Consider the following 22,410-nt stretch of genomic DNA (forward strand, 5'->3'; position numbering starts at 1 on the left):
CACGGACAGATGAATGGATAAACAAAAGTGGAATATACACACAGTGGAATAGTGTGGTTAGATAGCATCACAGACTCGGTGGACAAGAATCTGAGCAAACTCCAGGAGATAGTGGAGGACAGAGGAGCCTGGCATGCTGCAGTCCATGAGGTTACAAAGAATCAGACACGACTTAGCGAGTGAACAACAAGAGAAAGGAATGAGGTACTGATACACGCTACAACATGGATAAACCTTGAAAACATTGTGTGAAGTGAAATTAAACAGACACAAATATTGTGTGATTCCACATTATGTGCTTCTGTTCCTGAACGAGGTTAAGCTTGCTGCCCGATGCGGCGCACCAAGCCAAACGCTGAGACATGGAGGTTTGCAGCAAAGGTTTATTCCCTAGGCAGCCCTGATGGTAGAGAATCTGCCTGTAATGCAGGAGATGTGGGTTCGATCCCTGGGTCGGGAAGATCCCCTGGAGAAGGGAATGGCAACCCACTCCAGTATTCTTGCCTGGAGAATTCCCTGGACAAACCATGGTGTCGCAAAGAGTCAGACACGACTGAGCGACTAACAGTTTCACTTTCACTTCAGCCAAGCAAGGAGACAGGAGGACAAATCTCACACCTGCCTCCCCAAAGGCAAGGGGCTTGGGATAGTCATGGGATTAAGAAGCAGGGTGGCCTTAGTTGTGGGGAAAGGTGATTGAAGGAAGGGAAAAGATGACATAATCCATGCTCTGCTCAGACATATCTGAGTTACATGTTGCCTCATAGGATTTCAAAAATGGAGGCACTCAGCGTGATCTGAGGGTGGCATTTTGGGCCCTCCCCAATGGCAGAGGGTGTTTATCTGACATCTGCAGAGGCCCAGTCTTAGGGTCGCTAGTCCCAAACAGCTGAGCTCAAACAAGACGTAGTTGACTCCAAGTTCCGGGAAAACAACATGGGCAAATCTATAATCATTTAGGCTCAGTGAAGCTTGGAGAGTACGTAATTTGCAACAAAATAATGTGGGCTTGCTCAAAATAATTAAGGCAGGCTACTGGTTGTGGAGGATTTAGTAAGTTGTATGACTAGCTCAAGAATTTCTGTTAGTCACCAATTTCTGTTAACCCTACAGGGCATAATTTCAACATGGGTTTTTTTAACCCTATGGGTCATCATATCCGGGCCCCCATTTGGGCCAGGTTTTTGGATCATCCTTTATGACTGCTCCCTCTGCCCTTCACCCCCTGGTTTGGCGGTTCTCCACTGGGGGTGATTTTGCCCCTCCAGGGACATCTGGCAACATCCAACTGTTTCCTGACACTCATGCGTGGCAGGCCTTTGTGCAAACCACATTGACCCCTCTAGCTATCCCTGGTCTGAGGACCAGCCTTAGGAAATTGTTCATTTCCCTGGGTTAGGTTCAAACCCTGGCTCTGCTACTGGGTGACCTTGGGCAGATGACTTAACCTCTGTGAGCCCCCACCTCCACTTCTGTAGAGAAGAGTTAAAACCAAATTCTCCTTTTTTTTTTAAACGAATACATGTACATATATATATGTGTGTGTGTGTACATACTATAAAGAAAGCTGAGCACCAAAGAACTGATGCTTTTGAACTGTGGTGTTGGAGAAGACTCTTGAGAGTCCCTTGGACTGCAGGGAGATCCAACCAGTCCATCCTAAAGGAAATCAGTCCTGAATATTCATTGGAAGGACTGATGCTGAAGTTGAAACTCCAATACTTTAGCCACCTGATGCGAAGAACTGACTCATTGGAAAAGACCCTGATGCTGGGAAAGATTGAAGCCAAGAGGAGAAGGGGACGATGGAGGATGAGATGGTTGGATGGCATCACCGACTCAGTGGACATGAGTTTGAGCAAGCTCCGTGAGCTGGTGATGGACAGGGAAGCCTGTAGTGCTGCAATCCACAGGGTCACAAAGAGCCGGACACAAATGAGTAACTGAACTGAACTGAACAGTAGCTTAGTAGAGAAACTGGCACAGGACAAGTTCAATGCATTAGAAGAGCTCTAATTAGTGCTAATTTCCCCAACCTATGCCCTAAGCCAGAATGCGAGGCTGCTCAGTGTTGGGTTCCTCTGCCTTCCCCTCTCCCAGCCAGTGTTACCAAGCCCCCCGATGGCTTCTCCTGAGCTGGGGTTGTGGTGGGCCTGGAAGAGGTGCTGGGAAACATGATGCTGGCAGGCCTAGCACCTGCTTGGTGTTTTGTTTTTTTTGTTTGTTTGTTTTTTGTTTGTTTTTGCCTGGCTTGACAAAGGGACCTCAGAACCTCGGGGACCCAGCATGCCCCAGCCATGGCTTAAAGCAGTGTCTTGCGGTTTGTGGTTCAGGCAGGATCACCAGCATCTTAACTGCCTACAAACCATTCAAAATGCAGATTTCGAGACCTCACCCCAGACTCCCCTGGGTCACACTCTGCAAGGAATCTGCATTTTGAATACCTAGGAACACACCTATTTGAGAACCTCCACTAGAGAGACTGGAATCACATCACATTTCTAGCCCCACCGAATTGTTGGCAGGTGTGGGAAGGTTTGTTAATACACTCCCTTTTATAAAAGGAGGCTGGGTGGGGTTGCAGGGCTTTTAAGAGTAACATGGAAGGGAAACAGTTAGTCCCCAACTCTGGAAGCTAAGTCCATCACCACTTGGTATCAGGATGGGAGCATGTTTCTTTTGAATGAGAACTAAGCAAAGTCATTGTCCTTGTCATTTTTTAAGTTAGTTAACATAGTATCTTTTGAAAAAATTTATTAATTAACTGTAAATTGAATAATACATATTTTAAAAGTTCAAATGGGGCAGAAACATAGAGTCAATTTTTCCTCCCTCCACGCCTTCACAATCCCAGTAACCCATCCCTGAAAACACAGTTACATCACCTTCCTCAATATTAACTCCCATTACCTTCTGATGTGTGTTTCTGAATCATTTCTTTATTTTTACAAATTTTCAGACACATGTAAACTTTTTCCAAAAAAAAAAACAACAACGAGATGCGGTCATCCTATACCTATTATTTCATAGCTGGCTTTTTAAAAAAACAATTTAAATTTAAAGTAATCTTATCCTCTTTATTATTTTTTATGGAGATAAAATTGACATAACATAAGTTCTTGGCATTTTCTAAAAACTTTGTTGATGCAGTGAAAAACTCTGAGGCTTTGAATTCAGACAGACTTGTGTTTAAACCCCTGATTCACACTTCCTACCCAGGTCACTTAACAAGGCACTGAGGTTCTCCAAGGGCGCCCCTAATGGCTCAGCGGGTAAAGAATCCGCCTGCAATGCAGGAGACACAGGAGATGAGGGTTTGATCCCTGGATCAGGACGATCTCCTGGAGGAGGAAAACGGCAACCCACTCCAATATTCTTGCCTGAAGAATCCCACGGACAGAGGAGCCTGGCGGGCTACAGTCCATGAGGTCACAAAGAGTTGGACACGATTGAGCACACACACAAGCCCCCAGTCCACTATTGACTGGACCAATGTCCTAAGCCAATCACCATTCCTAAGCCAGGATTCAAGAGACACTGGTCAGGATTCAAGCGACAGTCTCTTAGACATAGCCAGAAGTTAGAGCAGGCAGAGAAAACTGGTCTGGAGAGAAAGAAAATGCAGAAAAATCCAAAGAGAGACACACAGGAGATCACAAGATCTTAGAGTAAGAGGGAAGCGGGGCGAGGATGTCTTTATATCCAGAGGCTTTTTTTAAAAAATCATTTTATTTATTTTTAACCGTGCTGGGTCTTTGCTGCTGTGGGGGCTTCTCTCCAGTTGCAGTGAGCGAGGGTGGGGGCTACTCTCTAGTTGCGGTGCACAGGCTTCTCATTGCGGTGGCTTCTCTTGTTGCAGAGCACAGGCTCTAGGACAAGCGGGCTTCAGTCTCTAGAGCACAGACTCAATAGCTGTGGCTCACGGGTTGGGTTGCTCCTCAGCATGTGGGATCTTCCCAGATCAGGGATCGAACCCGCCTTTCCTGCATTGGCAGGTGAGTTATTTACCACTGAGCCACCAGGGAAGCCCTTCAGTGGCTTTCTGATGCTTGATTTCATTTCTGGTGAAGCAGGATCTGGGTTATACCCATGGGTCCCACAACAGCAGCCAAAAGCCTCCTCTTCGTGTGGGGAGCAGTGAAGGGGACTCCACTCCTCCAACAGAGGCTTGTAACTGAGGGCAACCCAAGGCAAGGGGCCTCAGCAATCCATCTCCTCGAAGTCATCCTCTCTCCCACGGCCCTGGAGTGGGATTAGCAGAGACAGGCTTATGATGAGGTCCTTTTTCTGGCGGCCTAAAGGCCTGTGTTTTGTGGCTACTCTTGCTAGCCGGGTTCCTGTCACGCACAGACCTACAAACACACACCACGCTGCCCTCCTTTGAGCTTAAAGAGCAGTTGCTGTTTTCTTGAGCAAGAACCTATGAAATTTCAGTTTTCATAGAACTAAATTTCAAGAACCTATGAAATTAAACAAGGTTATACCCCTTACTCCCAGTTGCAGACCTTCCCCTGGTTTTGCTTTCTTACGTTTACTCCTTTTGCTCCCCGGTGGCTCAGATGGGAAAGAATCTGCCTGCAAAGCAGACCGGGGTTCAATCCCCTGGTCGGGAATATCCCCTGAAGAAGGGACTGGCAACCTGCTCCAGTATTCCTGCCTGGAAAATCCTACAGATGGAGGAGCCTGGCAGGCTACAGTCCATTGGGTCACAGAGTTGGACACGACTGAGCGACTGAGCGACTAATCCTCGGCTGGGGCCTCACCTCTGAGGGCAGCTTTCCTTTGATGAAAGTGACAGAGGGCTAAGTCCCGGGGGATCTGAGCACAACCACCAGCCCATCCCCCACCAGCCACTGGGCCCAGAGTCTGATGGCCACACCTCATCTGATCACAGCTCAAACATCCCAGGTTCCTGGTCATCTATGACAAAGATTAGAAAAGCGCTCACTCATTTCTTTGGCCCTTTGCTCAATGTTATCGAAGTCTCAAGTGGTGAGTCAGCAGGAGGTGAGGCCCAACCCACCCGATGTTGTCTCCTCCTTGAGTTTGACAATTGGTTCAAGCCCCCAAGCGTGCGTGCTGCATGCTTCAGTGTCCAACTCTCTGCAACACCATGGACTGTAGCCCGCCAGGCTCCTCTGTCCGTGGGATTCTCCAGGCAAGAGTACTGGAGTGGGTTGCCATTTTCCTCCTCCAGGGGATCTTTCCGACCCAGGAATCAAACCCTTGTCTCCTGAGGCTCCTGCATTGCAGGCAGATTTTCACCACTGAGTCATCAGGGAAGCCCTCAAGCCCCCATAGGATTTAACAACAAGGTGATACTGGTTACTTCCTGCCTCAGGTGATACCTCCTGTGTGTCTGTAGGACAGTCTTCCTCAAGATGATCTTCCTCAACTTCTTTGACCAGCAGAACAGTCTAGGAAGGTTCCTAGGGCAATCTTTAGAGAACCACTGTTTTTTTGTTTTGTTTTGTTTTGTTCTAATAAGTAAAGAATTTTTTTAAAGCCAATTCTCTGTGTATTTTTTGGTTGCACCGCCTAGCTTCCCTGGTGGCTTAGATAGTAAAGAATCCACCTGCCAATGCAGGAGACCCATGTTCGATCCCTGCGTCGGAAAGATCCCCTGGAAGAGGAAATGGCAACCCACTCCAGGTATCTCATCTGGAAAATCCCATGGACAAAGGAGCCTGGCAGGCTCTGGTCCACAGGGTTGCAAAGAGTCAAACATGATTGAGCATGTGACATAGATAGCAGGCAGGACCTTAGTTCCCTGACCAGGGATGGAACCTGCACTCCCTACAGTAGAAGCAAGTCTTAACCACTGGATCGCCAGGGAAGTCCCAAAACCACCATTCTTTATAGGATCTGGGGGGCCACCGGCTGTTTCAACTCCACCAAACCCTGGCCATTGCTGGGGACATCCTTAGGAACAAACACTCTGGGACAAACACAGCCAGAGAGGACAGGGACAAATGCGTGGAATTCTGGACTCATCACACCAGACCAAATCGGAGCCAGAATCCTATCTTCTTTAAACTTCTAAAGGCATTTGGTTTTTCAAATTTAGTGTATAACACAGCTTTCTAAAGGAGTTGTATCAATTTACACTTCCAACAACAGAGTATGCGTGTTTTGATGGCTCACTTTTTCCCTAACACACAGTTTTGTCAACTCTTGTAACTTTACCTATTCTAGTGGGTCTACGGTGGCATCTCACTGTGATTGTTTGTATTTCTCCACTGAACTTAGAAAGGTGAACACCTTTTCTGTGTTCATTGGTCACCTGTATATCCTTTCTCGGGGAGGAGGTGGAAGGTGCCTGTTCCAATGGCTGGCCGACTTTCACCTTGGGTTGCCTATCTTTTTTCTCCTTTTTATTTGTAAGAATTTGTTAAATGTTCTGGATCTGAGCTCTCTAAGAAAAAGTATTACAGCTATCTTCTCTCATTCTGTAATTTGCCTTTTCACTCTCTAAATAATGCTTTTTTTGATACACAAAACCTAATTTTAATATAGTTCAATTTATCAATCTTTCCTTTATGATTAGCACTTTCCATGATGTATTAAAGAATTCTATGTCTTCCCCCAAGGTCATAAGGATATTCTCCTATGTAATCTTCTCAAAGCTTTACTGTTTTACCTTTCACATTAAGCATGTAATCTACTTGAAATTGATTTATGTGTAGGCCCTGACATAGAGGTCCATTTTCTTTCTTTTCTTTTCTTTTCTTTTTAACACTAGGATACCCAGTTGACCTGGTGCTTCTCTGGTGGCTCAGACAGTAAAGAATCTGCCTACAATGCAAGAGACAAGAATTCAGTCCCTGGGTCTGAAGGATCCCCTGGAGGAAGAAATGGCAACTGACTCCAATATTCTTGCGAGCATGCTAAGTCACTTCAGTCATGTCCAACTCTTTGCAACCCCATGGACTGTAGCCTGCTTGGGGTCACAAAGAGTCAGACACAACTGAGCAACTAAAAATGGTTTTTCCTATAATGAAAATGGGCCAACCAGAAGAAAGTGTTTGTCGCTCGATTGGCCCATTTCCATTGCAGGAAAAACCATTTTTACTCCACTTCTTTACACAGACATCTTTGTCATAAATAAATACCCGTATATGTGAGGGTCTGTTTCTGGATTCTCAGTTCTGAGATGTTTATCCTTTTTATCTTGTTCCAATTCCATGCTGCACCTGTTTTATTACTATTATTATTTGTCATCATTATCATCATCATTGTTATCATTATCCCCATTTTACAAATGAGGAAACTGAGGCCCAGGAGATTAAGTAACTTGCCCAAGTAGTTTATTAATACTAGTTAACCACAGAGTTGGACATGGAACAAGTCGTCTGGCTTTTCAGTCCATCCTCTCAGTAAGTTTTACAGCTCCTTAAGCCAAATAGCTCAAATAGCATACATCAAAGTGGGCTTTGAATGAAGTGTTGAAGCTAAGAATGCTGCAGTTTCCCACCGCGTTTAACTTAAAAGAGGAGGGTGGGCCCCTAGGGCTCCCAGCTCAGCCTGAAGCTGAGCCGCTGCTTCTTGCTCAGTCTGACCACTAGAGGGCGAGGGTCACTTAAACTCCCTCCCTCCCTTCCTCTCTCCTGCTCCTGGTTACCTTTCAACCAATTGTCAAATATTTATCCAAAGTGTAGTTCTTAGGGAATGTAAAAAACTGCCTAATCCAGTCTCCATGCAGGACTACTACAAAAAGAGAAAACAGGACTCTGACCTCTGTTTTCTTAAATATTTTTAGCGAAGAAAGAAACTTCCCAATACTTGGCTAATTTGTCTCATTCCTAAACCACTTAATATAAAAAGGGAAAGTGAAAGTTGCTCAGTTGTGTCCGACTCTTTGTGAACCCACAGACTATACAGTCCATGGAATTCTCCAGGCCAGAATACTGGAGTGGGTAGCCATTCCCTTCTCCAGGGGATCTTCCCAACCCAGGGATCCAACCCAGGTCTCCCACGTTGTAGGTGAATTCTTTACCGACTGAGGCACCAGGGAAGCCCACTTGGTATAAAGTCCCTCCTTAAATCTCTTACTCTTTCTAACCTAAACTAGATTCTTTCGTTCTGCCCTTAGTGGAAACATGGGCTTCCCTGGTGGCTCAGACAATAAAGAATCCGCCTGCAATGTAGGAGACCTGGGTTCAATCCCTGGGTTGGGAAGATCCCCTGGAGAAGGGAATGGCTACCCACTCCAGTATTCTGGCCTGGAGAATTCCATGGGCAGAGGAGCCTGGCAGGCTACAGTCCATGAGGTTGCAAAGAATCGGACACAACTGAATGACTTTCACTTTCTTTAATGGAAACAAGGAGTAACCGTTCGGCATCCACATGGCAACTACTCTTCAGAGACACTAGTAAATAGCAAGGTGTTAGTAAATAAAAAACAAGATGTATAACTCAGTTCTCTTTTATCTCAAAGATGTAATAACTCATAGTACATTTCACCTGCTTAGCAATTTACAGATTTCTTTGGTCTCTCTCCAATTTCTTTTTTTTTTTTTCTTTTTTTTTTTTTAAAGTTAAATAGATATTTTTACTATTCTCATTGATTCAGTTCAGTTCAGTTCAGTTGCTCAGTTGTGTCCAACTCTTTGTGACCCCATGGACTGCAACACTCCAGGCCCCCCTCTCCAATTTCTGTATATCCCTTTTGAACTGCAAAGTCCAAAAGTGGACTTTGCACTCCAGTATTCCATCCAGTGCCAGATTTACATCCTGATTCTTGGATATTATCCTGTTATTATACCCAAACAAAACGCAATCATTCAGTAAGATAATTCATCTTTATCAACTTGAAAATAAAAATAACAAACACAAAGACAATGACACAGCAATATGTTGTTCAGTCGCTAAGTCACGTCTGAATCTTTGCGACCCCATGGACTGCAGACACCAGGCTTCTCTGTCCTTCACCATCTCCCAGAGTCGGCTCAAACGCATGTTCATTGAGTCGGTGATGCCATCCAGTCATCTCATCCTCTGCCACCTCCTTCTCCTTCTGCCCTCAATCCTTCCCAGCATCAGGCTCTTTTCCAATGAGTCGTCTCTTCACATCAGATGGCCAAAGTATTGGAGCTTCAGCTTCAGTCCTGCCAATGAATATTCAGGGTTGATTTCCTTTAGGATTGACTGGTTTGATCTCTGTGCTGTCCAAGGGACTCTCAAGAATCTTCTCTAGCACCACAGTTTGAAAACATCAGTTCTTCGGTGCTCAGCCTTATGAAACATGTTTAATATTTTGTTCAAAGATGCATGCAACACTGCACCTCTGCTTTGATTAAAGTTGCAGAACTTAGATGTTTATGGACAAAGTCTGGAAGGCTACATGAAGATAAAAACTAATTGATTTGTTTGGGGATTGATGGTGATGACTTCCCTTTTCATTACTGGTATAATTTTGAGGATTTTAAAAAACTGACTAAAATCTTTTATTTACTCAGCAACTTATGGAGCGCTCATTATGTGACCCGGGGCATGGGTGTTGCAAGGAAAATAAAAGCAGACAGAGATCCTGCTGGTTAGAATAATAGTAGCTAGCTATTATCAAATGCTTACTGTATCCTAATTATTATATAGGTTAAGAAAGTGGGAAACAGAGAGGTCAACTAGTTTACCTAAGATCACACAGAGCAAAAGCAGAATCAGAATTTGAACACAGTCATTCCAAATGTGTAAGACCTTGGGCTTAACCACACTACCTTTCATAATAACCTATAGGATAGAAAGAGCCATGGCATTGGAAAATAGTGCTCAATCTTAAAATCACAAAAGTCGATATCTTGTGCCTGCTTCCAGGGGAAAGTTCATTTATAAGCTATCTTTGTCTGAAAAAAAAAAAAAATCCTGAATCCCAAATGACAGGAAGTACAGGATTAGAGACTGGTATGTTAAATGATTCTAAGAGATGCAGTCAATGAGAACAACCCAGAATGTGGACTCTCTGCAGGGAAAATGACCCTATTTCCGCAAGGAAAGAGAGAGAGCAAAGAGGAACCTAAAGATTAAAATAAACTTGCAAGACATGCCAACCAAAAACGAAAGAAAAAGAGAGAGATGACGATCACCCAGCCACTCAGCAGACATTTATGAGCAGCCACCGCATGTCAGGTACCAAACTAAGTGCTGGGAATACACTGATGCGCAAGATAAATGCAGTCCCTGCCCTCATAGAGCTCATGCTCTATAGAGAAAGCATCATGGGAGTTCAGAGGAGAAAAAGCAAATACCCATCTTTGAGGCTGTAGGAAAGAACAATCTCCTTCCACCCTCTGTTCCATTCCTAGTAGAACACTCTCTGTTCCATTCCTTGTGGAGAGAAAAGGGGCTAGAAGAAAGTCTCAAAAGAAAAGTAATGCTCAACTATGTCTCAATTTAAATATTATACAAATAAATAGTTTTTAAAAAGTAACAAGAGGTGGCATCTCATCATTCAGCAGGACTTTGGAGAGAAGATTAAAAAATAACAAAAGGGTCAGGACTAGGATAGACCATTAATGTTCCTGGCAACCTGAGATTCTGGTCCCTGTCCAACTTTTACTCAAATAAGCCTTGAGCATTTAGTGCCAAGCACTGAGCTAGATCCTGGAAATATAGCTGTAAATGAGCCACAGTCTTGCCCTCCAGGAGATTATAATCTAATGAGGCAGACAGATAAGAAATTCCAATACGATGTATAAGGCCAGTGATAAAAAGCACAGAGTGAGACGTGCTGTCTACACTGACAGCAAACGACCTCTACACTGAACAGTGTTATTTTGTCATTGTTCAGTCACTAAGGCGTGTCTGACTCTGCAACCCCATGACTATAGCCTGCCAGGCTCCTCTGTCCAGGGATTTCCCCAGCAGAATACTGGACTGGGTTGCCATTTCCTCCTCCAGGGGATCTTCCCCGACCAGATGCTGAACCCATGTCTTCTGCACTGCCAAGTGGATTCTTTATCACCACCTCACCTGGGAAGCCCTGGTGAAGTCACGCTGGGCAGTGACACAGGGCAGACTGCAGTTAGAAACAGGGCGGGGTGTGGCATGTGATCCGGGTTTGAGGGAACAGTTTGTACAAAGCCCTGACAATGAGCGAGCCTAGGATTGCAACAACACAGTGGTTCACAGAGTTGTTCCAATTCATGCTGCTGAATTGCTGACTATATCGCTAAACTCCTTCATTTCTCATTCCCAGGTTCAGGAAGGGTTCTGAGCACAGGCACAACCTAGGGCCGGATTGAGACAGATTCTTCATCTGATAACCCCCAGAAGAGGGCTCCACTTGGCTCCCCTGGGGAGGACTGGGGAGTGTCAATCTCACACAGACTTCAGTTCAGTGCTTTGCATACAGAGGTACCACTGAGTCTACTAAGCATAGAACAACAAGAAAAAATTCATCTGATGGCATATCTATCTCAAATCACATCCTCCCCATCTCCAGTCCCTACTCCCAACCCATCTACTGCTGCACACCAGGGCACCTCTCCACACGTCAGTGTAAGGGTATTATCATGCTGCTTGGCTTAAAAGATGCACTCAGTAAATAGTGGCTGTAGTAAAAGGCTGTAACGATGTATAGAGTGAGGTAGGTGACGATGCTATCGATGACGATGATGACGTAGGGCAGCCATTTGTTCGTCCTGTTAGTCATTTTTTGGAGTCACAGCAACCCCGCCAGCCCGCACAGCTTCAAGCAACACGTCTGGGATCCACTGTCCCTCCAGACACCGTCCACGCCCAGACCTCCTAGGGAAGCGCCCCTCTGCGTCACCCTACCCCGCCCTCCGGCTCCTCTCCAGAGAGCCCACACATGGCGGGAACGTGAGGGGGCGGGGACAGACCGGGGGTGGGGGCGCCTCAGAGCCAATCGCCCGGCGAGAGACGCTCAGCCAATAGCAGAGGCGCTCCAGGGTCGTGGGGCGGGGCCCCAGGGAGGAGCCGCGGCGTCATAGGTCACTGGGCGGGCCGGGGGCCAGGCCCGTGGCGACTACGGGGGCGGGGCGGTGGCAGCCCCAGCAGTCAGGGCGGTGATGGCGGCGGCGGCGGCGGGGACTACTTCAGCGGCGGCGGCGGCCCAGGCGCCCGCGGCCCGTGGGGACGGCGCTTCCTCAGTGCACTGGTTCCGCAAGGGGCTGCGGCTCCATGACAACCCGGCGCTGCTGGCGGCCGTGCGCGGGGCGCACTGTGTGCGTTGCGTTTACATTCTCGACCCTTGGTTCGCGGCCTCCTCCTCAGTTGGGATCAACCGATGGAGGTGAGGGGGGCCCCCGGGGCGGGGGTGGGGTTCGTGGGCCCGGGGCACGCAGCCTGGCCTCTGAGGCACCCACCCTCGGAAGCGGAGGCTCTGGCCCCAGTCGCCTCTGCCGAAAGACCCCGACCTTAAGGAGGTGCAGCAGGGCGACGGTCCGAGTCCCTGGAGGGGAGACGCCGGGACCGGGGAAGCAGTGAGTCCCGGTAGTAACGACCTGGGGTGGAGGGTTAGTCTCAGAAAGGCTAGCCTCTGACACCGCGGGTCCGCACTGTGTGCCTCCCTCTTTGGTTGGTCCTCACGACCTTCCTGTGGGACAGATCGTGATCCCCGTTGTACGGGTGAGACTCTCGAGTTCTAGAGACACAAAGCTGACCTGCCCGAGGACTTGCAGCCAGCGAGTGGCAAAACGGGGGTGAACCTGGGGCCGGGGTGGGGATGGCGGAGAGGACAGGAGCTGTTGTCGTGTGAGGGCAGGGACGGGTTCCTGAATTAACAGCACAGCAGATGCCTGCACTCATCGAGTAAAGAGCGCATTGCCCGGCTCCTGAAGGTCATCTTTAAGCCTCTGGGGTTTTCTTAATCCGTTTTTTTTTTTTTATTTTTCCCATCCATCCTGCCTTCCCTCCACTGAGATCATCCTGTCTCTGGGAGATATCTAGAGACTCTGGCTTAGCATCAGATAAGGCAAAGTGCCAGGCTCCCTTCTATTATAGATGAAGACCTCAAGGGCATGTTCAGTTAGAGACACTTTGTCCTGAGTTAGAGAGCAGAGAACAGTGCTTAACCCACTTTGGAGAATTCCCTCAGCAGGTATGGACTTGCCAGGAAAAAAAAAAAAGGAACCAAAGATGTCCCTTCCTTCCTCTTCTTCTCTCGAGATTGATTTTAAAGCACCGTTGAGTGATTGTGGATTAGACTTTTATCAACTGATGTGCTGAGATTAGGGAGTAGGAAAGCTGTGATATCGAGGGCCCCTCTTGATGACTCCCAGGAGATGGAGTGGACAGGATCATGGGAAAAGATGAACAAATAGACAGTGGATGTGTTTTCTCTTTAAGCAGTGTTTGAAACCAAGGGGTTCTGAGACACTGTGTTCCCATCTGTCTGCAACACGCCCTGCAGTAGTCCTCTGGTTTGTTTGCATTGTTCTGGAGGATATTTGCTTGTGGCCTTGTTGCACAAGGGGCAGAGTTATTCCCAGGATATGCCGGCTCGCCGCCATTCTTTCCTTTCCGGGGTGTGTGCCCTGCTAGGAGAGCGAGTGCCCCCCGCAGTGGGTCTATTCAGTGCCCCTCCTGCCCCACTTATATTGAGAGAACCACTAAAGACAGTCCTGTGGAGAGCCTGCCCACACAGTTTTCAACTGCTCTATTGCTCTGCCTCTGCTCCAGTTTCTATAGATAGGAGCTTGGGTTTGACAAACACCCTCAAATGACCTGCCATCCCTAGCATGGACTAAGCCTCGACTCTGCCCCTCTCCCAGTGGCAGCGTGCCAGTCAGAGCAGAGTAAATAGAATGCAGACTGCTTGCTGGTTGTATTGTCATGAAGGAGTTTCTTCTTTTATTAGGTTTTGGAGGACATTGCATAGGACTGCCTGCTCTTTTGTGGTAGTGGAGGTCACAGATCAATGACAAAAACTCTGTTGCTGGTTAAACGCAAATGCGATAGAAATTAGGCGTTTAATGGATTTTTGTGGGTCACCCTTTTGTGATTGTGCTTCTGAGCTTGTGAGAGAGAAAAGGAATGTGGCAGCTCAGATGCCCGGGTCAAATCCTGAAGTCAGAGGCCATGCAAGAATGCAGATGTTAATTGAGCAATTATTTAATGAGTGCCTAATATCTGCCAGGCACGGCTGCTAGGGACACAGCAATGAACACGCAGATGTGGTGTCCAGAGCTCCTGGAGCCTACGTTTTTGTGGCACGAGACAAGTAACCAGCCTTCGTTTAGTAGAATTGATGCCATGAAATAAGTAAAACCGGGGGACATACTAGAGTGGTGGTTCTTAACCTTGCGGCACACAGGAATCATTTAAGAATCTTTGAAAGATGCCTGGGTCCCCTTCTCTCCCAATTCTATTTCATTGTTCTGGGTTATGGCCTGGGCACTAGGGTCTTTAAAGCTGACATGTGCAGCAAAGTCAGAGAAGCACTGGACCCAGCCTGACAACTTGGGATACGTGTTGCAGCTCATTGGCAAGAAGTGCGATTTGTTTTGGCATCAGACGAGAGGTGAAATCACCCAAAATAAATGGAATATGATCACTGCTCTTGGGTTTAGACACAGACGCATTCATACTACCCCCACCATACTCTTTGCTCCCAGGTTCAGAGTGAAGGCAGAACCGCAGGCGGTTTTGTGCATTTTGTTGGGGGTTGGGGAGTGATAGAACCAGACGTACCTCTGCATAATTACAACATGTGTAGTCTTCCGGTGGCTGTTTCTGGATCTGGAAGTGACTTGGGAGAACTGTGCTGCAGCAGAACATTCTAGCTCTGCAAATACTTCAGTTGCTGCTTCTGAGAAGCCTTCCTCGGAAGAGTGGGCTCCAGGCCTTCTGCCAGAGGTTAGGGGGACACAATCTGTATCTCTGTTATCCTCCTGCACTTCCTACACAGACTCCCACACTGCATTCTTCAGCAGATAAATCAGATTAAAATAACCATGAAGGACACTTTCTAAGAGTAAAAATGGACAGAGAAAGGCAGCTGAGAATATGTAGATTTATTAGCATAGGAGAAGGGCTAGTGCACTCCTTGCCTTGGTGGCAGCGGGAAATTTATGGCTCATTGTAGCATTTGAACCTCAGGACTTTCTTTTTGTCGAGTACTAGTTAGCTAAGCCCTGTTCCACTTTGCCCAGCCCTACCTGCCCCAAATTTACTGCATCTGGAAGGAAGTACTGCAGTAAGAATCCCCCCCCCCCCCAAAAAAAGAGGGGGTGTGAGCTGCTTCTAGATTTTAAAATGGGTACTCCAAATAGGCCCCTGCTTTTTTTTTTTTTTTTAATTACCTTTCTGTCCCTACTGCCACCGAGATAGGTGTTGGGCAACAGTTCATTCACCTCACCCTTTATTTCTGTCATTTTCTCCTTGGCTCTGTGCTGCACCTGTCGTCAGGAACTTTGGGGACAGAAGGAGTTGGTAAAAATAAAATATCAGCTGAAATTGCTCAATTAATAAATAAGGTGACCCGGGATGCCTGGTAAGAACAAATGTGTCTCTCTTCCCACTGCTGGGAGCTAAACATGCATGCACTGTCCATGTTGGGTGGTTCTTCCCTGGAGCTTGGTCAGCAAGAAGGAGATTGAGAACTGTGGTCTGCTGGCAGGGAAATTTGAGTTTCTCTGAACTATTCACACTGGTTACCCAACAGAGCATTTTTATTGTTCTGCTGCTGAGAAAATGTTTCCATCTGCCCCAAAGGGGTGAAAACTTTGATCTTCATCTTTCTCTTTGAAGTTAGGAAAGAATAAATATATTTTTATCCAAGTGATACCTAGAGATCCATCCCTGCTGTGGATTGTGGGTTTGAGTTATCCTTTTCCATTTGACCTAAGCACTCTTAATTTCTTTTTTTTTAAATTGGAGTATAATTGCTTTACAATGTTGTGTTAGCTTCTGCTGTACAACAGCATGAATCAGCTATATGCATACATATATCCCTTCCCTTTGAGCTTCTCTCGCACCCCACTCCCACCCCACCCCTCTAGGTCATCACAGAGCACCAGGCTGATCTCCCTGTGTTGTGTACAGCAGCTTCTCACTAGCTATTTTACACATGGTAGTGTCTATATGTCAGTGCTACTGTCTCAGTTCATCCCACTCTCCAGGAGAAATTTTGTGTGTGTGTGTGTGTGTGTGTGTGTGTGCGCGTGCACATGCTCACTCAGTCATATCCAACTCTTTGCAACCCCATGAACTATAAACTGCCAGGCTTCTCTGTCCATGGAATTTTCCAGGCAAGAATACTAGAGTGGGTTGCCATTTCCTACTCCAGGGGACCTTCCAGACCCAGGGACCGAACCCTTGTCTCTTGCATCTCCTGCATTGGCAGGCGGCTTCTTTACCACTGCATCTCCTATGGGAAGCCCATAGGAGAAATTAATTTCTATTAATGCCATGTGCAGCCAGTCTGGGCCAGCCAACAATATCATCATTACAGTTCAGTAACCTTGGCTTGAAGCAGAGAAACTTGGTCAAGGGTGATCTAGACCCAAAAAAAGAGTTCACAATCATTTTCCTTCCTCCTGTTAATAACAAATAAACAAAAATATTTCTCAACACAGAACCTGCTGTCTCTGGAGAAGTCCTTGCCTAAAGATTTGTCTGTCTTGTTTTAAAAGGCTAGCTCCACGGAGTCCCTGAATTACTGTCCTTTTAGTATTTTTGGAAATCCCAAGTTGGTTTCCTCCACTTCTGCTTCTGACTGCAGAGCACTTACATAATGCAACTGAGCGGCACATGTCTCATCCAAAGGGTGAGCTTAAGCCGCTCACACAGGACGGTGTGCTCTGAATTTCGGCCATGTGAGCTCAGCTGGAGCTGCCAAGGGTGAACTGCTGCCCGAACACTGCCACCTCCAGTGCCCAGGCCAGTTTTCTCTGGAGCCGTCCCTCACTGGAGTAAAGAGAGACTGGCCCCATGGGGAGGAGGGCTCCAGGGGAGCACAGAGGCCCAAGGTCCTCTCTGGTGAAAGAACGTGCGCGCCGGCACTGGGACACTTTTGCCCAGCAGCAGCACTGCTCCGCATTCCCTCTTGGCAGGTCTCGGGTGGTGCGCGAGCAGCGGCTGCAGTTTCTCTGTCTGCTTGGAGGCTGGGGCTCCTGGAGGTCATCGTGAGACCTCCCTTTCTGCAGAAGCCCTGCAGGGCTTGACTGGGGGTTGGGGGAGTTGGAAGTAACAGCATTTCTAGAGGGCCAAAACCAGGATCTCAAAGAGGAACTTTAGTGAAAACAAACTAGAAGCCAAGGCAGGCAACTTGTCAAGAGAAGCTAGAAGTCAAGTTCTGTTTTCTGGGACGGTGCTTCTGAAACTTTAACGTGCAAAGGAATCACCAGGGGAGTTTGCTACAAACGCAGATTGTGTTTCTGGAGGTCTGGGAGGGAGCCTGAGGTCCTGCATTTTGGCAAGCTTCTGGGTGACTCACAGCTGTTTTGATCCCCCTGGAGGAACCAGGATTTGGTAGCAAAGTGTTGGCCTATGAGTTGAGCTCTGGTGCTCCCTGATGGCCGCGTCCCTGGCAGCACAGCCTCAGTGCTCAGGGGTGAGTCCTGGTTGAGAGTCAGTGGAGCCTGGTGGTTACGAATGCAGATACCAAGCCACACTGTCTGGGCTTGAATTCTGGCTATTCGTTAGGTGAATGATGTTACACACATTACTTAGTCTCTCTGTGCCTGTTTTCCTCAACTGTAAAATGAGAATTAAATGAGGTGATGTATGTAAAGCAAGTAGAATAGTACGTGTGCATGCATGCTCAGTCCTGTCTGACTCTTTGCAACTCCATGGACTGTACCCCACCAGGCTCCTCTGTCCATGGAATTCTCCAGGTAAGAATCCTGGAGTGGTTGCCGTTTCCTCCTCCAGGGCGAAGAGTACCTGGTTCACTGTAAATGCGCGTGAAATGTTAGTTGCTGCTGTTACTATCATTTGGTTGCTGAGTTCAGAGTCCTGCCTTCTGCTGCCTGCCTTGGCTGTAGACTTCTCTTGTCAAAAATGAAAAGGGTTCTCACTGGGTCATCTGTACTTCAGAGGTGCTGCAAGAAATCTCTCCTTTTGATCAATGAGGTCTGGGGTCTTCCCTGGTGGTCCAGTGGTTAAGAATCTGCCTTGCAGTGCAAGGAGCACACTGTGGGTCAATCCCTTGTTGGGTAACTAAGATCCCACATGCCATGGAGCAACTAAGTCCGGGGGCTACAACACTGAGCTTGCTCTCTCTAGAGCCCACACACCACAACTAGAGGGTCCACGCGCTGAAACAAAAGACGGTGCAGTGAAGATCGTGCAGCACCTAAGACCCCTCGTAGCCAAATAAATACATGAGGTCTAGAAATAAAGTCTACAGAAGGCAGCTGGAACCTCGCTTTCATGTGCATGCCAGTCCTGTTTGTAGCTCCAATGCCCTGTGCAGCCTAGTGGATTGTGAAAGATGTGGGCCCCCAAGTGCAAGGCAGGTACATTTCTGGGAGCTGCAGATGGAGGACCCCTTGTCTTGAGGTTGTGGGGTCTAAGTTGCCAGTTATCCCTAGGCATCCTGCCTGGCAGGGTGCAGGTGGCATGGAAGCAATCTCTCGTATTTTCCTCCTGAGAGGAGGCCAGCGCAAGTGCAAGTACATCACTCTGTCTCAGCTTTCCTTTTCTAAGCGTGTCAGTGCTCAAAAATAGAAATTCGCAGAGGCGGAGCTCTGGCTTTGTGGAGACCAGCATCCAGCCTGTCAGTCTCCCATTGCAACCCCTCCGAGAGTCCCTGCCTGCTCGTCAGCCAGCACGATGCTTCAGGCTGAACCCAGGACTCAGCTTGTGCCGGAATGTGGATCTGTGGCATTAACCACCTGGGAGTGTCATATCGTAGACATCAGAGGCGGCAGGGGGGCCTGGTTCTAGTTGGCAGCCTGGGAACAGTCGATGCTTCTGTAAGACTCCCACAGTCAAGGGAACGTGCTGTGCTTCGCAGGAGCCCTGGGTTTCATTGTGCTCAGAATAAACTCTAGTGACTCCCATTGTTGACGGGCCTGGGTGGGAGACCCCAGGGTAGATAGCAGGAGGTGGCTGTGAACCAAGCTCACCTGCCAGGGCCTCTTTCCTGCGGAAGAGCAGGTCAGTGGATCACCTGGAGTCGGGTGTATGTTCGTCATGACACACGGGAGCTTGCAAGAATCTCAGCCCCTGGAGCAGTGTCTGATATGCTGCTAGAAAACTTAAGGAAGAAAACATGGTTTGAGTCTGACCAAGAGTGTGGGGTAGGAACCTGTCCCCAATAATTGTGATCTTCAGCAAATTTATTATCCTCTCTGTAGCTCATTTTCCTCATCTATAAAACAAGGGTAGTATTTTCCTTCAAAATGTGTTGAGACAATTCAAGAGAAAATGCACTTAAAAAGCATCCCAGGTATATAATAGCATTGATAACATTAGTTGTCTCTAGAGAGGAGGATGAAATTCCCAGGGGGATGCAGGAGAAGGAGACCTTTTTACTGTGTACCCTTTTGTAACTTGAATTTTGAATCACATGAATAGTTAATCTATTTAAAATGTTAATTTAAAGATAAAATAGATGTCATAAAATGTATTGATGGGGACTTACCTGGTAGCCCAGCAGTTAAGACTCCACGATTCCAATGCAGGAGGCGCAGGTTCAATCCCTGGTCAGAGAACTAAGATCCCATATGCCCTGTGGTGTGCGGCCCTCCCACCCACTGCCACCAAAAAAAAAGTATTGATGAGTTTCTCAGAAAGGTGATCACGCCTAGCTGTTCAGTTCAGTTCAGTCGCTCAGTCATGTCCAACTCTTTGCGACCTCATAGACTGCAGCACACCAGGCCTCCCTGTCCATCACCAACTCCCAGAGTTTACTCAAACTCATGTCCATTGAGTCAGTGATGCCATCCAACCATCTCATCCTCTGTCATCCCCTTCTCCTGTCTTCAATCTTTCCAGCATCAGGGTGTTTTCCAATGAGTCAGCTCTTCGCATCAAGTGGCCAAACTATTGGAGTTTCAGCTTCAACATCAGTCCTTTCAATGAATATTTAGGACTGATTTCCTTTAGGATGGACTGGTTGGATCTCCTTGCAGTTCAAGGGACTCTCAAGAGCCTTCTCCATCACCACATTTCAAAAGCATCAATTCTTCGGCACTCAGCTTTCTTTATAGTCCAACTCTTACTTCCATGCATGACCACTAGAAAAACCATAGCCTTGACTAGACAGACCTTTATTGGCAAAATAATGTCTCTGCTTTTTAATATACTGTCTAGGTTGGTCATAACTTTTCTTCTGAGGAGTAAGGGTCTTTTAGTTTCGTGGCTGCAGTGATTTTAGAGCCCAAAAAAATAAAATCTGTCACCGTTTCGACTGTTTCCCCATCTGTTTGCCATGAAGTGATGGGACCAGATGCCATGATCTTAGTTTCCTGAATGTTGAGCTTTAAGCCAACTTTTTCACTCTCCTCTTTCACTTTCATCAAGAGGCTTTTTAGTTCTTGGCTTTCTGCCATGAATGGTGTCATTTGCATATCTGAGGTTATTGATATTTCTCTTGAATCCAGCTTGTACTTCATCTAGCCCAGCATTTCTCTTGATGTACTCTGCATATAAGTTAAATAAGCATGGTGACAATGTACAGCCTTAACGTACTCCTTTCCCCATTTGGAACCAGTCTGTTGTTCCATGTCCAGTTCTAACTGTTGCTTCCTAACCCGCATATAGGTTTCTCAAGAGGCAGATTAGGTGGTCTGGTATTCCCATCTTTTTCAGAATTTTCCACAGTTTATTGTGATCCACACAGTCGAAAGCTTTGGCATAGTCAATAAAGCAGAAATAGATGTTTTTCTGGAACTCTCTTACTTTTTCGATAATCCAACGGATGTTGGCAATTTGATCTCTGGTTCCTCTGCCTTTTCTAAAACCAGCTTGAACATCTGGAAGTTCACGGTTCACATACTGTTGAAGCCTGGCTTGGAGAATTTTGAGCATTACTTTGCTAGTGTGTGAGATGAGTGCAATTGTTCTGTAGTTTTAGCATTCTTTGGGATTGGAATGAAAACTGACCTTTTCCAGTCCTGTGGCCACTGCTGAGTTTTCCAAATTTGCTGGCATATTGAGTGCAATACTTTCATAGCAGCATCTTTTAGGATTTGAAATAGCTCCACTGGAATTCCATCACCTCCACTAGCTTTATTCCTAGTGATGCTTCCCGAGGCCCACTTGACTTCGCATTCCAGGATGTCTGGCTCTAGGTGAGTGATCACACCATCGTGATTATCTGGGTCGTGAAGATCTTTTTTGTACAGTTCTTCTGTGTATTCTTGCCACCTCTTCTTAATATCTTCTGCTTCTGTTAGGTCCATACCATTTCTGTCCTTTATTGAGCCCATCTTTGCATGAAATGTTCCTGTGGTATCTCTAATTTTCTTGAAGAGATCTCTAGTCTTTCCCATTCTATTATTCTCCTCTGTCTTTGCACTGATCACTGAGGAAGGCTTTCTTATCTCTGCTTGCTATTCTTTTGGAACTCTGCATTCAAATGAGTGTATCTTTCCTTTTCTCCTTTGCCTAGCTGTACAAGTAATAAATTTTTGCCTAAAGTAAACAGACGCTGAAAGCTCTCAGGCCATGTTCATTTCCTGTCCCTGTCCCACGTTGATCCAGCCCTTAGGCCAGGTGTTTCTGGAGTCCCCCATACCCATGGATACATGGGAGGAAATCCTACAGACACACACCTTCTGCCTCTTGGGACAAGAACTTGATGGCCAGGGCCCTGGAGAGGCCTGGAGAAGGGGCTGCCTGCCAAATGAAATGGTGGTGACCCAGCCCAGGCTGCGGGGCCATGGAGCTGTGGCAGGAGACACCCACGCAGACCAAAGCGTGAGTGAAGAAAGACAGGGAGTCTGTCAGCCTAGGGTGGGTGACACCATCCAGGGCAACTGCAGTCTTGTTCCTCTGCTGATGCGGCCTCTGCCTGCATACCACAGGACTGCGCTTGCTTCTCATATGGCTTCCCCATCTCTTCTCCCTTGTGATTCTCATAGCCTCCTAGTGATGGGTGGATAGTTACACCCAGGGCCTGAGGCCAAGAGGGAGTAAGTGACTTGCCTCTGATCACGGAGGAACAGCATAAGTAGGAGCAGCTCACACTTACCCCAGGTTTTTTCGGTTCCACGGCCTGTACTTGGAACTGTCCTCTTGCATGATTTGGCTTTCTTTCCTTAACAATTCTATGAGATAGGTATTAACACCAACTCTGTATCACAGATTAGGGGGGAAGAAGCTAAAGAGGATTAGTAATTACCTAAAGTCACGCAGCTAGTAATGGCAAAAGCAGGATTCAACAGAGGCAGCCCTGACCCTCTACCACATCACGCCTGGACAAGAACCCAGGAGAACCGTGCTACTTGTTTGGCATAAACAAGGTTCTCTCCGCTTTGTTAGGAAAAAGTGCCTCTT

At 47.0% G+C, this 22,410-nt stretch overlaps 1 protein-coding gene across 1 annotated transcript in view; it reads left to right on the forward strand.

The window, feature by feature from the left end:
* The first annotated feature begins 11,944 nt into the window (after positions 1-11,944).
* CRY2 (cryptochrome circadian regulator 2) overlaps positions 11,945-22,410 on the forward strand; it is a 33,263-nt gene continuing 22,797 nt past the window's right edge. Inside the window, exon 1 of the mRNA XM_043481032.1 lies at positions 11,945-12,253. Within this exon, the coding sequence (XP_043336967.1) occupies positions 12,030-12,253 (224 nt within the window). The 5' untranslated portion in view covers positions 11,945-12,029. The remainder of the gene's footprint in view (positions 12,254-22,410) is intronic.

The sequence above is a fragment of the Cervus canadensis genome, chromosome 11 (assembly GCF_019320065.1).
Source record: "Cervus canadensis isolate Bull #8, Minnesota chromosome 11, ASM1932006v1, whole genome shotgun sequence".
In the NCBI taxonomy this organism is placed as follows: Eukaryota; Metazoa; Chordata; class Mammalia; order Artiodactyla; family Cervidae; genus Cervus; species Cervus canadensis.